This window comes from Petaurus breviceps, unplaced genomic scaffold, assembly GCF_028583685.1.
Source record: "Petaurus breviceps papuanus isolate PSGF00001 unplaced genomic scaffold, PetGlider_PUasm1.0 91041, whole genome shotgun sequence".
NCBI lineage: Eukaryota > Metazoa > Chordata > Mammalia > Diprotodontia > Petauridae > Petaurus > Petaurus breviceps.
The window spans coordinates 24,263,618-24,278,916 of record NW_027187400.1 but is presented as its reverse complement, the minus strand read 5'-3'; the positions used below and the strand labels follow the sequence as shown (position 1 = coordinate 24,278,916).

Sequence of the window (15,299 nt, the reverse complement as noted above, 5' to 3'; positions counted from 1 at the left end):
TTCAAGAACGGTATGAACAGATAATCTTTCCGATCCATTAAAATCATGCAATATCAAGAAAACTAGAAAATGGTCCCCAGTGTCATGGATGGGCATCCTATAGCAGACATGGACAAGCATCATGCGGGCTGAATAGGCTCACAATTTTTATTGTTGGAAGAAATACTCACATTGATGTGACCACAGATCCATTGAATTATCATAGTATGTACTAAATGCTATATCAGCCAGGTTGTTAAAGGAAATGCCAATTGATAGTCCTTAATAAGGCAAAATTGGACAGAATATTAGAAAAACTGTATTTGATAGCCATATGGAGATTTTTGAAAAGATAATATTGCAATAAACATTTCTCTTTCTCCTTTAGGATTTAACAAAAACTAATTTTGTACTAGAACTTATAAATAAATGTGGTGTGGCAGAAATCTTAAACTTTTATAAGTCATAATATAACAAAAATTATAATCAGTAAAGGAAATGAGAACAAATTATTAAGCGCCACATGGAGACCAAAATACAATATGTTAAATAAATGGGTCACAGACCAAATCATAAAAACAGTTTGAAAAAGGAAGAATGAGAGTAGTAGGAAAAATTCATGAGATACAACTAAAGTGGACTTTAGGGTTAAATCACTTTCCTTAGCACTTATTTAACACAAGAAAACAAGAGAGCATAAATGAGTTGAGTATGTAATTTTAAAAGAATCTGCAAAAAACAAGTTAACTCTGCAACAAGGATAAAAAATACATTGAATGCTAAAGGATCAATAAACATCATTTTAAAAACTTTAACCAACTAATGAAATAAAGAGCTAGTGGATTTTTTAAGACAAATAAAATTGGCAAGCCATTAGCAAATTTGGTCAAGAAAAGAGGAACATTGAATTATGAAATGAAAAATGAGAAATAGCATTCATAGCAAATGGAAAAGAAAGAAACTTCAGAAACCTTTGTCCTTATTAATTCCATGGTAACGAGACTGAAAATTTAAATAAAATTGTGGATGTCTAAAAATATGTAATAGAGAAAACATGAATTAGTTGACCTAAGTAACCCAATTTCAGAGAAACTGAGCAAAGCATAACTTAATCCCTATGCAAAAAAAAAACCCAAAACTACAATTCAGAAGAATGGTTTTATAAGCAAATTCTATCACATGTTTAAAGGACAAATAATCACTGTACCATATAAGCTGTTTGGAGAAGTAGAGAAAGAAGGCACTTAACCAGACTCTTTCTATTCAGTAAGCATGATCTTGACTCCCAAAACAGGGAAGGAGAAATCAGAAGAAAGAGAACTGATATTTGCAAAAATATTTAAACTTGTCCAAAATCCTTTGGAATGAGCACTTATCTGCTGTGATTCTCATTTTACACATCAGGAACTGGGGTTCCCAGAGGTAAATGGTAATGAGGAACCTGGAAAAGTAGAGCATCATTCATGGAGGTTAAGTGACTTGCCCGCCGCAGTCACCTAAATATTAAGTGGTGAAGGCTAGATTTAAACCCAGGTCCTCATAATCCCAAATTTAACATTCTTTTTTTTTTTTTAAAGCAATCAGGGTTAAGTAACTTGCTCAAGGTTACACGGCCAGTTATTTCTGGGTGTGGTGCTGAGTATCTGAGCCCGGATTTGATCCAGGTCATCCAGACACTGGAGCCGGTGCTCTTACTCGCTGAGCCACCTGGCCGCCCCTAAGCAATTGGGGTTAAGTAACTTGCTCAAGGTTACACGGCCAGGTGTTTCTAGGTGAGTAAGTGTCTGAGCCCGGATTCAATCCACATTTCATCCCAACACTGGAGCCGGTGCTCTTACTTGCTGTGCTACCTGGCCACCCCCCAAGTTTAACATTCTATCCATTGTACCTTATCCCTAGGAGATTACTTGAATGTTATTTTTAAATTATTAAATAAGCACCAAGGTTACAACATTATAGCATTATGACTATGTTGAATTTATCCCATTAATGAAAGGGTGGGTCAGCATTGGGAAAGTAAATAGCATAAAAAATGATACTAATAACAAAACCACAAGGTTATATCCATATATACGGAGGGACCCTTCCATAAATGTAGTGCTCATGTTAAAAGCACCAAAAGCATACAAATGAAAGTATTTTAATTTTACTAAAAGCATTTATGTACAGGCAGGAGGTACAATTATTTGTAATGGAAAAACATTGGAAACTTTTTTAGCAAGTTCAAAAGTGAACTTAGAATACCTATTTTCACTATTATTTGACAGTATGAGGAATTCTAGCTCTAGTCATAAGTGAAGAAAAAGAAATGGATAAATGTTGGCAGTAAGAAGGAAAATCATGTCTTTCATGGATCATAGGATATTTGATCCAAATAATTCAGATAATCAGGGGAAAAATCAATACAATACCTTAAATGCAATAGCAACATAAATTCACAAAAATCTTCAATTTTCTTTATTTTAAAAAAAGCCAGGAAAAGACATTAGGAGAAATATTTAAGTTAGGCATAATGAGCATTAAATGTTGGGATATTTATCTACCAAGACATATAGGACTCATATAAATATAGTTGTAAAATAATTTTTACTTAAATAAATGGAAACTTATATTATTGGGGAGGGAGTCATTGTTCGTGACTAATCTAGGCAATATTGTAATAATGATAATACCATGCACGTTAGTTTAAAGATATAGTGCTATGAAAATCACATTGCTAAAGGAATACTTTATAGATCATACAGTAAGGACACAAAATCAATGTAGAGGAACAAATGACCAAGAATTATAAAGGTAAAAGAAAAAAATTTTAAGAAGTGGTTTGTCATTCACTAAGCAAGACTTAGACACATACGAGTAGCAGCCTAGTCTTGGAGAAACCCATAAGTGCACTGGGTGAGTTGATGGTGTTTGGGTAGAAAAATAGGTTGAACAAGCATTTGATACCATTATTCCTCAACAGATTCGTCATGGATATGTTATCTAAAATAAAAAGTCACACCACAAAAAAAAATGAGAAACATGGATTCCCATCTCTTAGAACTAAAGAGAGAATCTGTTTGGAAGTAGCCACAGAAGAGAACAACAGTGTCAAACAGCAGCTAAAAAGGGGGCTACTGAGCCATACGTGAGGGTCTCTGCAGCTGCTTTGTGACTCAGAAAATTACATATTAACATGATACTTTAAAACATTTCTTGCTTATATCTTAATTTGATTTGAGCTGCATTGGAAAATGTTATGGGCCACATGACCACAGGCCAAGTATTTGATACTCTGGTATAGAGACTATTATAAAAGTCCAAACAAATCAGTTCAGTAGTGTGAAGATAAATTCACTGTAGCCTAGGATGAGAAGAATTTATGGACCTAAAAAAACCTTTGCATTAAATATCTGATAAAGATAACATATAAAATTTATGGGGAGTTTTTATGCAAATCAATAAGATTTAGAGCCTTTTCCCAGTAAAGAAATGATCCATGACAAGAACAGTTTTCCAAAGAAAAAAAATACAAATTGCTTTAGAGCTGAAAAAATGTTCCCATTACCAATAATTAGAGAAATGCAAGTAAAAACAACTCTAAAAAATCACATCACACTTATTAAATTGACATATGTGATTGTTAAACCATTGATTATCTAACCAAAAATTAATGTAGATGGAGTATAGGCAAAAGAGGCAGAGTAATTTACTGGCAGTAAAGTTTTAACTTTTTGCTTGGCCCCAGAAAGTAGAATTAGATGTAATAGGTGAAAGAGTCAAAATGTAAATTTAAATTTGACCTAAAGAAAGACTTCCTGATCCTTTGTCCCAGGATCATGCAGATAATAAGTGTCTGAGACTTGATTTGAACTCAGGACTTCTAATACCAGGCACTACACTCTATCTACCATTCCACCAGCCTGCCCCATTAGTGGAGGTTATCTAGCTCTTGACCATTTGAAATATTTGTTTTAAAGGAAATAATTGTTCACATGTGGACTTGAATAAGGACATTTCCCTCGAGGTCTTTTCCCACCTTTATTTTTATGTGATTTCTCCCAACCCTTTCCAGGGAGAGAAGGAACAGAATTATTCACACCCCTTGATCCAGTGATCTCTCCATTGGGTTTATATCCCAAGAAGGCAACTGATAGTAAATATCTTTTTAAAATATTCATAGCATCATTATAGAAACAAAAAAGTTGGAAACAGATTGTGTGCCCAATGATTGGGAAGAGGTTAAATTAATTAAGAGTATACATAAGGGAAGAATATTGTGCCATAAATGAATATTAAGAATTTAAAGGGGCGGCCAGGTGGCGCAGTAAGTAAGAGTGCCGACCCCAGTGTCAGGAGACCTGGGATCGGTTCTGGCCTCAGATACTCGGCACCCACACAAAAATAATAACTGGCCATGTAACGTCGAGCAAGTTACTTAACCCTGATTGCTTTAAAAAAAAACAAAAAAGAATTTAAGAAATAGGGGCTGCTAAGTGGCACAGTGAATAGAGCTCCAGCCCTGGAGTCAGGAGGACCTGAATTCAAATCCAGCCTCAGACACTTAACACTTACTAGCCGTGTGACCTTGGGCAAGTCATTTAACCCCAGTTGCCCCTCCAAAAAGAATTTAAGAAATGTAAGAATTTATATGAAGGTATTCAGAGTGAAGAAACGAGAACCAATAAACAGTATACCCAAATTTATAGCTATATAAAACTAGGCAACTTTAAATAGCAAAACTGTTCAAATAAAAAATTATAGAATTCATAATAAAATTGATAATGACATATTAAAGTCTACTTCCTTCCTTTCTCTTGAAGCCTTTGATGGGTAACTTGGTTCATGGATACAGTGTTGGACTTGGTGGTAGCAAGACCTGCTTTTGAATCCTGTTGGAGGAACTCTGTGACCAGGGGAAAGTTACAACCTCTTTAAGCCCATGTCTTCATCTTTGAAATACATATGATAGGGGCGACCAGGTAGCACAGCAAGTAAGAGCATCGGCCCCAGTGTCAGGATGACCTGGGAATCGAATCCCTGGCTCAGACACTTAGCACCCACCCAGAAACACCTGGCCATGTAACCTTGGGCAAGTTACTTAACCCCAGTTGCTTTTAAAAAAAAAAAAGAAATATATATGATAACACCAGTACCTGTAGTACTCTACCTGACAGGGGTGTTGTGATGTTCCAGTTAAATAATGTGTATGAAAAGTTTTCCAGCACTTAAAGTGCTATGTGTCTGCTATTATGAATAGCCATGCTCTTTTTCTTAGTAGTTCTCAGATATTACACATTGTTAGGGGATTGACTTGTGAGTTTAGTGTTTGTAAGACTTGTGGAACAGAGCTATCTATTAAAAATTAATAAGACTCCACAAACTTAATTGATATATATTTTGAAGAAAATTATTTTCTAGGAACTACATATATTTTCAGTTGTTTTAAGTATTTCCATATGCTCTTATTCATCAAACAAATGTATATTTTTCTTCATTAAAATCAAAAGGGTAGGGTTAAGTATAGATGGTATAAGCCACTCTTTAGTGCCACATTTTCAAAAAGACAGAACTTATAGAATATATTCCCTTAAAAAGGACAAGAAATAAAATTTTCTTTGATATATACTTTGGTTTTTAGGTGGTAAATCATTTACCACTACTAGACAGGTCAGTGTCTTCAGAAATTATGAACAACTTATTACTATAATTGCAATTAAAGATTATCTGTTTTTTACTTGAATAGATATATACTTTAGTCTTGAAAATGAATTAGGATTGGCTGTTTTCAAATTATAATTTTCTTACCTTATCTTGAAATGCTCATAGGACAATCATAACTTAACTAGAAGAAATGGTTACTATGACTTGTCCATTCATATTTTTCATTATCCAATTTCTGTAAAAATTTTTTATATATAGAAACTAATTTATTTAACCCTTTAAAATAGTGAGTTTTAAAAAGGAAAAATATATTACTTTCATTTAGGATGCTGTTAATAAGCCTCTGCTTCTAAATGTTTATAGTAACTGAATAAAAAAACCGTGTAAACTATTTATTAAGGATTCAAATTGGTATATCCGTCCTAAATCATATTAGCTTTAAAACACTCCAGTTGGAAAGGTTATTTTGGAAACAAACAATTTTAAAATTCTACTATTCTTAAATTAGCAAATTCTTGTCTTTTGTGGTTAGCATGTTGTCAAGCAAGAGCTAGAACTTTTGATGACTTCTCCCTGCCTTGAAGTCAAGGTCCAACACTCCACTGCGCCACCTAGCTGCCTCAGCAACTACAAATAGCATAGGTTTCCATGTATAAAACGTTAGTAAAAATGGAATCTATTTTTTAAAAAATAGCTGGAGAACTTATGAAAAGGAAAGTAGAGCAAAACACATTTGACCTGGTGGGCTTTTTAAAAAAAAATCATCTGCCACTTTGTAGTATTTTGTGGTCAGGTTTTTTTTCCCCCATTATGAAAATAGTATTTCTTAGCTTAAGCATATGAAGGAAAATCAACACAATTGTATTTGTTTCTTTTTCTTGTTTGTTCTTTGGACAATAAACTTCACCTCTGTCTGTAAATTGGATGCACCCATAATGAATGACATGAGAAAGCTGCAAACTGAAAACATGTTCTTGGGAAGAATAGTTTTGCAGTTCTTTTATTTATCTTGTAAACTTCTATGGTGGATAAACTCTCACACTGAGTTCTGTGTAAGGGCACTCTGAGCACTTTTAACACCATCCCTGTTGACTGCTTAGTTTCTACTTTCTTATCTTCTAACTTTTTTCTAGGGCTCCTCTCTTTTTAGTAAAGCCAACTCTAAACAGCAACCCCAAAAAAATACCTCAGCATACTACAGCATTACTAACCAATGTTAATCTGGCTACTCGTCACATCTCTGTATGACACCTGTGCTCGCTCATGGGGGAAAGAGTTTCTGGAAGACGCAGCAGCAATAACCAAGGCAAATGTTGGGGAGTGTTTGCATGGTTTTAAAGCATGTCTGGGGTGCAGCTTTTTGGGTTTTTTAAAAGATATTTTATATTATTATAGTTTGGGGTGACCAGAAGTGAGTGAAATATTTATAATGTTCACTTATCAGGAATCATGAGAATTTTTAAAGTAGAGATGTCATCTTTTAAAAAAATAAGGTCAATGACTTTTTACTATCTTAATACTGAACCCTAAAAAGTTTTTATATTATTTAGGTTATTTTTTAAGTTTGGTTAAGGTTTTTTTGCTTGATTTTTTTTTTCTTCAGTTTGATTTTCCTTTTTCCATTTTAATTTTGGTTATCTGGGGGCCATTTTTTGATTTTGTTTTTCCAAAGGATGCAGATTCTGATAGCGGGGACGATTCAGACAAGAGGTCCTGTGAGGAGAGCTGGAGGCTGATTACTTCCCTGAGAGAAAAACTACCTCCTAGCAAGTTACAAACCATTGTTAAAAAATGTGGGCTCCCCAGCAGTGGGAAGAAACGAGAGCCAATCAAAATGTACCAGATTCCCCAAAGAAGGCGCCTTAGCAAAGACTCCAAATGGGTCACCATCTCAGACCTCAAGATTCAGGCTGTAAAAGAAATCTGCTATGAGGTTGCCCTCAATGATTTCAGACATAGCCGGCAAGAGATTGAGGCCTTAGCCATTGTTAAAATGAAGGAACTTTGTGCCATGTATGGGAAGAAAGACCCCAATGAGCGAGATTCTTGGAGGGCAGTGGCCAGAGATGTCTGGGACACAGTTGGTGTTGGAGATGAGCGAATTGAGGACGTAATGGCCAATGGGAAAGGAGTCACTGATGTAGATGACCTCAAAGTCCACATAGATAAATTGGAGGATATTTTACAAGAAGTAAAAAAACAAAATAACATGAAAGATGAAGAGATCAAAGTATTGAGAAATAAAATGTTAAAAATGGAAAAGGTCTTGCCACTGATTGGATCACAAGAGCAGAAGTCTCAAGGAAACTATAAAAATAAAGATCCAAACTTTGCTGCTGTCAATAACAAGTCAGACAGTGAGGAACCTGGAAAAGAAGAGCGTGTTTCCCAGTTGATGGATGGGGATCCAGCCTTTAGACGTGGACGTCTTCGGTGGATGAGGCAAGAACAAATTCGGTTTAAGAATTTGCAGCAGCAGGAGATAACTAAGCAGCTCCGCAGACAGAATGTACCACATAGATTTATCCCCCCAGAGAACCGAAAACCTCGATTCCCCTTCAAGAGCAATCCCAAACACAGAAACTCTTGGAGTCCAGGAACACATATCATTATAACAGAAGATGAAGTTATAGAGTTAAAAATTCCTAAGGAGGAAGAGGAAAGAAAAGGAAGTGAAGAGAGCCAAGAAAAAATTAATAGAGCAATGTCTAAAGACCCCCAGTTCACATGGGGTCATCAGGGCAATCGAAGCCAAGATTCCATACAAGTTAGCAAGCAACATCTTAATAATCATCAGCAACAGCCACCTCCTCAGTTACGATGGAGAAGTAATTCCCTCAATAATGGCCAGCAGAAAAATGTACGTGCCCAGTCTGCATCATCAGAGTCATTACAGTCCTTCAATGGGCACCAGAACCCTGATCTACAAACTTTCCAGCAGAAGCGCCACATTCATCAGCACCGCCAGCCTTACTGTAATTACAACACTGGAGGTCAAATGGAAGGCAATATATCCAGTTTCTACCAGAAGCAAACCGACCGACCCAACCACTATAACCAGTTTGTGACACCACCTCGAATGAGAAGACAGTTCTCTGCACCTAATCTCAAAACTGGTAGAGAAACCACAGTGTAACTCACTTGGACAAGCTTGAAAGTTTGTTGGGAGAAAGAGGGGATGGTGATTTTGACTTGTGATTGAAAAACACTTGAAATGGGTCTGCCTTTGTGTTCTGTGGCCACATAGGATTCCTGTTGTGATTTTGATGTTGTATTCCAGCAGATATTAACTAGTTCTTAATCTTATACTATACAGAAAACACTGGAATTTGAATACATCCCTTTCTGATTGTGTACCATTGATAGGACATTTTCTGAAACTTTGGAAAAACATTTAGATTCCCTGATTTTTCTGAGTATTGTTTGTGTGTGTGCCTTTGTGTGTGCCAGAATACTGGATTTAATTACAGGAACTTTTCTGTTTTGATCTAGTACTACTTTTTAAAAGTTAAAATGGGAGTTTGCTATCCAGAAAGATCTGCCTCTTAAACTTATGGTGACAGTCAAAAAGGGAATATTTATCTAGTGTTGAATGTCAACTTTCTTAACTATTAGAAAGTGATCAAATGGCATACAACTACACAGTCACAACTTTAGATTTCTGTCCAACTTCCATTCCCCTTCCCCTGATTGGATTTAACTGTCCACAAACCAAAACTTGATTTTGACTGACATGGAAGTATTACAGAGCTTTGCCTCTTCCACAGAGCTATTCTTTTTCTTCCATGGTTTGCAGGGAAGAGCTGAATCAATTGTTTTGTAGAATGAGTGAACAAGGCTGTTTTTCTCCTTCCTACTTCTCTTAATGTCATTACTTGTATGAAAATTTGCCATGACATTGAAATTTGTATCAGATGGCACAGTAATTGGGAATATGTATATTGTTTGCAGTTTGAATCTTAACCCAGTGTGTAATGACTTTACTTTATGTTCTTGCTCTTAACTTAAAATGACAGTAACAAAATGCCAAGAAAGCACTCTAAGTCTTTGGATAGCACTATTTGTAAGAGGATGTGGGGTGGGATGGGGCAAGGAAATGGCACTGTTCTCATACAGCAGATGATGAAATCATAAAAATCAAGCTTTGGGGGCTTGAAAAGATAGGTACAGAAAGTGTTGGTTAGAAATTTAAAAAACCCTACAAGTTTATGCTTTTACAAATCTTACTGAGAAGAGAAAGACATAAAAGATCTGTGTTCATATAGATACCTCATTTCTAGTGCATTCTGGTTTCAGATTGTTTCACTCTTTGGAGAAACTAATGGAAAATGAAAATGTTTTTGATGGGAAGAGAAAAATTCATTTTCTTTTTAACCTGCTTCCCAGCCCCTTGTGCCTTCACACAGTCTAACAATGTGAAGAACCAGAGATGCCTGTAAAGTGCATATTGTTCAAAATATACAGAACTATACAACTTAAGGCATCTACTTAACATTCTACCTTCTTAGATGATGGGAAAAATTACAGAGAAGGTAACATTTAAGGAAGCCTTAAGGATTATAATTGGGGGGTGAGGTTATTTTGGGGAGGGGCATTTTGTGTGTGTGTGTTTGTGTGTGCGCACGCGCACACATGTGCTCCTGTGTGTGTGCTTTGGCATTATTGAAACATTACTGTTGTGGGATTTGTTTCTTTGCTTCTGAGAAGATGCTTTCTTAATGTGCTAAAACATTAATTTGCTTCATATTAGCTCTTGGATTTTTACCTTCAAAAATAAAAAAATCAGAATCTTTGGGGGACACATTTGCTTCAGTGTTTGAACCCAATCCTATTCTTAAACTTTTTTCTTGTTAATTGAACATGGGAAGAATCACACTTATAAGTAAGGCATTCAGTTAAAATGACAATCTCCTGTCTTGCATTGCATGAATGTGCTTGGTAGACTACCTCGGGTCACTTCAGTGCATTTGGTGTAGGCCATCTTTGGCCCTTATCGTTCATTTCTTAGGCAGTTGAAACCAACCTGGCCTTTCATATGTTCTCATCTTCTACTTCTGCAAAAAAACATACATTATAGAATCTGAAAATGAATTAGTCAGGCCTCAACTCTAGGAAGTGTTCTTTTTTGCTCTTAACTTCCAGTTGGGTAGTTACATGATTTTTATATATGGTGGCATATTTAACCTATATCTGTGCTACCTTTCCCCTTTAGACAGTGGAAGTAACTTGGTAAATTGTTAAAATGAGAAAAAGTGTATATGCTTTTACAATTATGGAATATAGTGTGCACAATGATATTCCAAAGAATTTCATATTTGTCTGTCACATTTGATTATATAGTTGTGCTCACATTGCTATTATTTTTTACTTAGCCTCTTGGTCAAAAAAAAATCTTCAAAACTCTAAAGTAACCTTTTAGTGCACAAAATTCAGGGAGAAAAATCAATCAAGATTTGGCACTTGGAACTGATGACATTGATGACATCCAGGAACTCATTTCAGAAGAGATATCTTTCTTAGTACTATATCATTAAATCTCTGGATGAAATTATTAACCCAGTCTCATACTTGGAAATGTGGCATTGTCAGTTTAACCCAGTTTTATGATTTGAATGACATTTCCTCTTAAGCCTGAATGTTGGAAGAATAAAGATGATCAGAACTTTATATACTGTTATTATGGTAGTGTCAATAGCCGCTATTATGGTGACTGGACAAAAATGTAACTCTTAATAGTTTTGGAACTAGATGGTGGTAGGACAGAAATGGGAATCTAGGGGAACCCTGCTAGCTACTGTAGCTTCACAAACCAAAATGTATTACTAAGAGAGTAAAATAAGGGTAGAAAGCAGCATTAACAATATTATGAATTTTAAGTTTCAACCAAAGTGGTTTTTTTCCTATAAATGCTTTCACTGCTTACCTGTCCTGAGCAGTGCAGGCTTTTATTTTACTAGTAAAGGGATTGGAATTTGTTCATTACATTGAAGTGACTTGAAGTGACCATAGTGCGCATATTTTAGATTAAGGGGGGTGATGCTGACATTTTCACCTTTATGGGCCTATTGAAACCGGCCTTCAAACTGCAAGAAATGATGCAGGTCTATTCACGGTCATTGTTTAGTTGCCTTAATGAATCACGTTCAAGAAGGGGACAAGGGTGGGGTTTCTTCTGTCCTCATTTCCCTTAAGGAAGAAGCCTTCTTAGGAGCGATGCAAACTAGGGAATTTGCTTGATAAAATGAGGGCCTTTTGATAATGAATAATTTTGGTAATTTGTATTTGATGTTGTCTTCCCTTATGGATAATAAAATTTGCTTTAGATATTTGTCTTGAACCATTTTAAGATGTGAAATTCATGTTAATTTTTCTTCCCATTTTACTGTAAAAGGAAGTGTTGAATCTTTCTTCCAATAAAAAAGAAAAAACCCTGTGTTTTTTTCCATTTGTTTCCATGTTTCTTAACCTAAAGGTATCTGAAGATTGTCTGGAGTGCAAGAACTTGTGCTCCCTAGAAAAGCAGAGCTAGCTTGTATTGATTGCTATGGAGGTCTTTCAAAAAATTACAAAACTCTCTTAGAAGGGGTGCCTAATCCCCAGTTTGGGATGAGAGGAAAGTGAAATGTCTGCCTTGTGTGGCCTGACTTGGGGAAGTCTCCATCTTCTCATCTGGAATTAAAAATGAAATCCTGTCTTATATTCCATTGTAAAATTAACTCACCAAGTTATTTGGGCCTAGACTTTCCTTTTTCTTTTAGCAAAAGTCTGCCTTAAAGGTGTTCTTAATTAAAAAACCAACTAATCATCTTCTCTATAGAATATTATGGCTAAGAAGCATTTTTCCTGGAGCAGAAAGCATGACGTTATCACTTTTTCATTCATCCTTAGGAATGTTTTGTCTTCAAGTGCTCATGTAGACAGAAGCTAACCTTGGTGGAAAAAAATTTCTGCAGAGCTTTTTTTTTTTTTTAGATTTGAACCATATCTTTAAACATCATGTTTCCACTTTGATAGGAATTTGTTTCACTTTTGGCCTTTTCAATCTGTTGATTACAACCTGCTGCTCTAAATGAATAATATTTCCAATACCAGCTAGCAGGTGGGTCAATTTAAGCTCCCCACAGTCCATGCATAAAGCTTAGAAATTATTTCACACTTCATCCATTTCCTGTTCTCCATTACAAAATCAGGCTCAGTTGCTTAAGCAACAGTTAGACCAGTTGCTGAGAATTCCTAGGCAACAAGAGATGTTTTTTCTTTGAAAAATGGCAAAATAACTACTGCTCGGTGGGATTCAGTCAGAAAGAAACTACTTTGCTCTTTGGTTTGTCAATTTTTCATAAGGTAGTTTTCTGTCTAATTTTATTTTTCATCTCCCCCAAATTTTTTCAGAAGGCACAGGTCTGGTACAGTTATAGTGGTACCTTTGTAATGTGTCCATTCTGAGGTTGCCCATCCGAGCCAGCTTGGGAAAATGGCTTAGGATCTTTCTTTGTGAATACAAACAGCTATTGGCTAATTGCATCATACTTTAAACTGTATCTTCCATGATTGCTGTCTGTTTTTCATTCTAGATGAGAGAGTCGATCTTTTTTTTATATCATCAACCCCCTTGGCAGTCTGGGAAAGCCTAAGGATCCCTTCTCAGAATAATGTGTGTGGTCTACGTGCCTCTTTTAACTTAGAAATTAATGAAAATAAAGATACATTTTTTTCAAGTTCACAGACACTTCCCACCACCAAATATATCCACAGACCCAGGTTAAGAATTTAGAATGAAAAAGTACCTTGTCATTGCTTTCATTCGTATAGCACTTTAAGGTTTGCAAAGTGCTTCACAGAGATCTCATCTGAGGATCATTTGATCTTCACACCCCAATAAAGGTAGATGCTATCATCCCCATTTTACAACTGAGGAAAAGCAGGCTCAGATGAAATGGCTTACCCAAGATCACACAGCTACTCAGTGTCTAGGGCTGGATTTGAACTCAGGTCTTTCTGACTAGGGTCCAGTGTTCTAACCAGTCAGTTTATACTTCCCATTAGTTTCAGATAAAATCAAATGCTACAGTTTTCACTGCTGTCAATATAGGATAAGCTTTTAGGAAGGAAATATGCTTTTCTAAGCTAAGAAAGTAAATTTGGAAGTTGTTACCAAACTTCTATATTAAAGACAATTTTTCTTCCATATTTTAGTCCCATTTGGTTACATTTTAAGTCTCTGTTCTACTGACAAGTTGGCTGAGGCAGCACAATAGAATGCTAAGCTCAGAGTCAGAAATACCTGGAGTTGTAACCCTGAACATGTAACTTAACCTGGGTGGGTCCCAAACTACTCCTAGAGATTGTCTCCTAAGGTATATATATGGAAAGTTGTCTGTCTGCTCGTCTGTTAAGTCGTGGAGACAGTTCCCACACCTGGAGTTTTCTACAAAGATGAAATCACAGCCTATTAACTAGAACTTGGTTGGAACTTCTTCTAGAAGCCAGTCTGTGATGCTGTACTGCTCAGCTAAGGCAGCAGGTGGTCCAGAGGATAGAGCTGCAGACAATCAGGAAATCCCAAGTCTGAGCTTCCCACACTTTCTAATTGTGGGACCCTGGGGGCTTCACTCTACCTCTCTCCACCTCAGTCTCTTCATTTGTAAAATGGGAACAGTGATGGCACCTACTTCCCAGGTTTGTTGTGAAGATCCAGCGAGATATTTGTACTTAGTATTGTGCCTGGCTTGTAGGTGCTATAGATAATGCTAGATATTGTTGTAACTGTACCAAGCTCCTTATTGAAATATTTTCTGTAAGTGATGAACAAAACAGGAAAATGTCCAGTTTCTCTTCCTTAACTTCAAAAGACCCAGTATGTCAATTGTAGGTCACAAAACATTTTAAAATGCTACTTACACAGCCCCTTCATGTGCATTATAATGTTGGAACCAAACAGCAGCATTGTTCAGTAGAATGTTTTATCCCCACTATAGTTAGAGGAATTGAACTTTAAAGAATTTTAAGCAACTTGCCCATGATCCCATAAGTGGCAGAGTCTGGCCCCAGACTCAAGTCTTCTGGCTGTCTGTGATCTTTCTGCTTTATTATACCCCCTGAATTGTCATAAAGCAATTTTTGTTTGTGAATTTGCAACCTTACCTCCTGATAACTGCTACTTTTACTAACCAAAAAAAAAAATATGAGCCTCAAAGAAAGTAACTAGTAGTATGTACACAACCCACATTTTAAAATTGTTTCCTTTTCTGCCCATCATTGTCATGGGGATCCCACTATGAAATAGTTTGTGGAGTCTACTTTTAGTAATGGTCTGAAAAACAATATATTTTTTATTCTGAAAAGCCAGCTCCCTTCCCTTCCCCCACTGCCCAACCCTGGAATATTCTGGCCTTTAAAAGAATCTCTAATAATGGACCACACCTATGAAGCCCAAGAAAACAGGAAAGCTCTGGGCTGTACTCTTTTGGAATGCTATTGTTTTACTTTTTATTTCTAGGGAGGGTATCTTTTATCTAGCCTTGTTTTGCTTTTATAAAATGTCATTAGATTAATGACTGAAGGTAGTGCTTTTTTTGGACTATCTCAATATTCTGAAAATAGATACCTTCTAAAAGGAAATTGGTTAAAATCTGTTCCCAATACTAGAAATTAGGTCAATCAGCACAAACAAATCA

At 36.0% G+C, this 15,299-nt stretch overlaps 1 protein-coding gene across 10 annotated transcripts in view; it reads left to right on the top strand.

Moving 5' to 3' along the window:
• Positions 1–15,299, top strand: part of KIF1B (kinesin family member 1B) — a 204,491-nt gene that overhangs the window by 122,739 nt on the left and 66,453 nt on the right. The window contains exon 21 of one of the 10 annotated variants that reach the window (XM_069079411.1): positions 7,295–12,056. The exons of the other annotated variants lie outside the window; for them this stretch is intronic. Within the exon in view, the coding sequence (XP_068935512.1) occupies positions 7,295–8,758 (1,464 nt within the window). The 3' untranslated portion in view covers positions 8,759–12,056. Of the gene's footprint in view, positions 1–7,294; positions 12,057–15,299 lie in introns of those variants that run through there. 10 annotated transcript variants of the gene reach the window in all.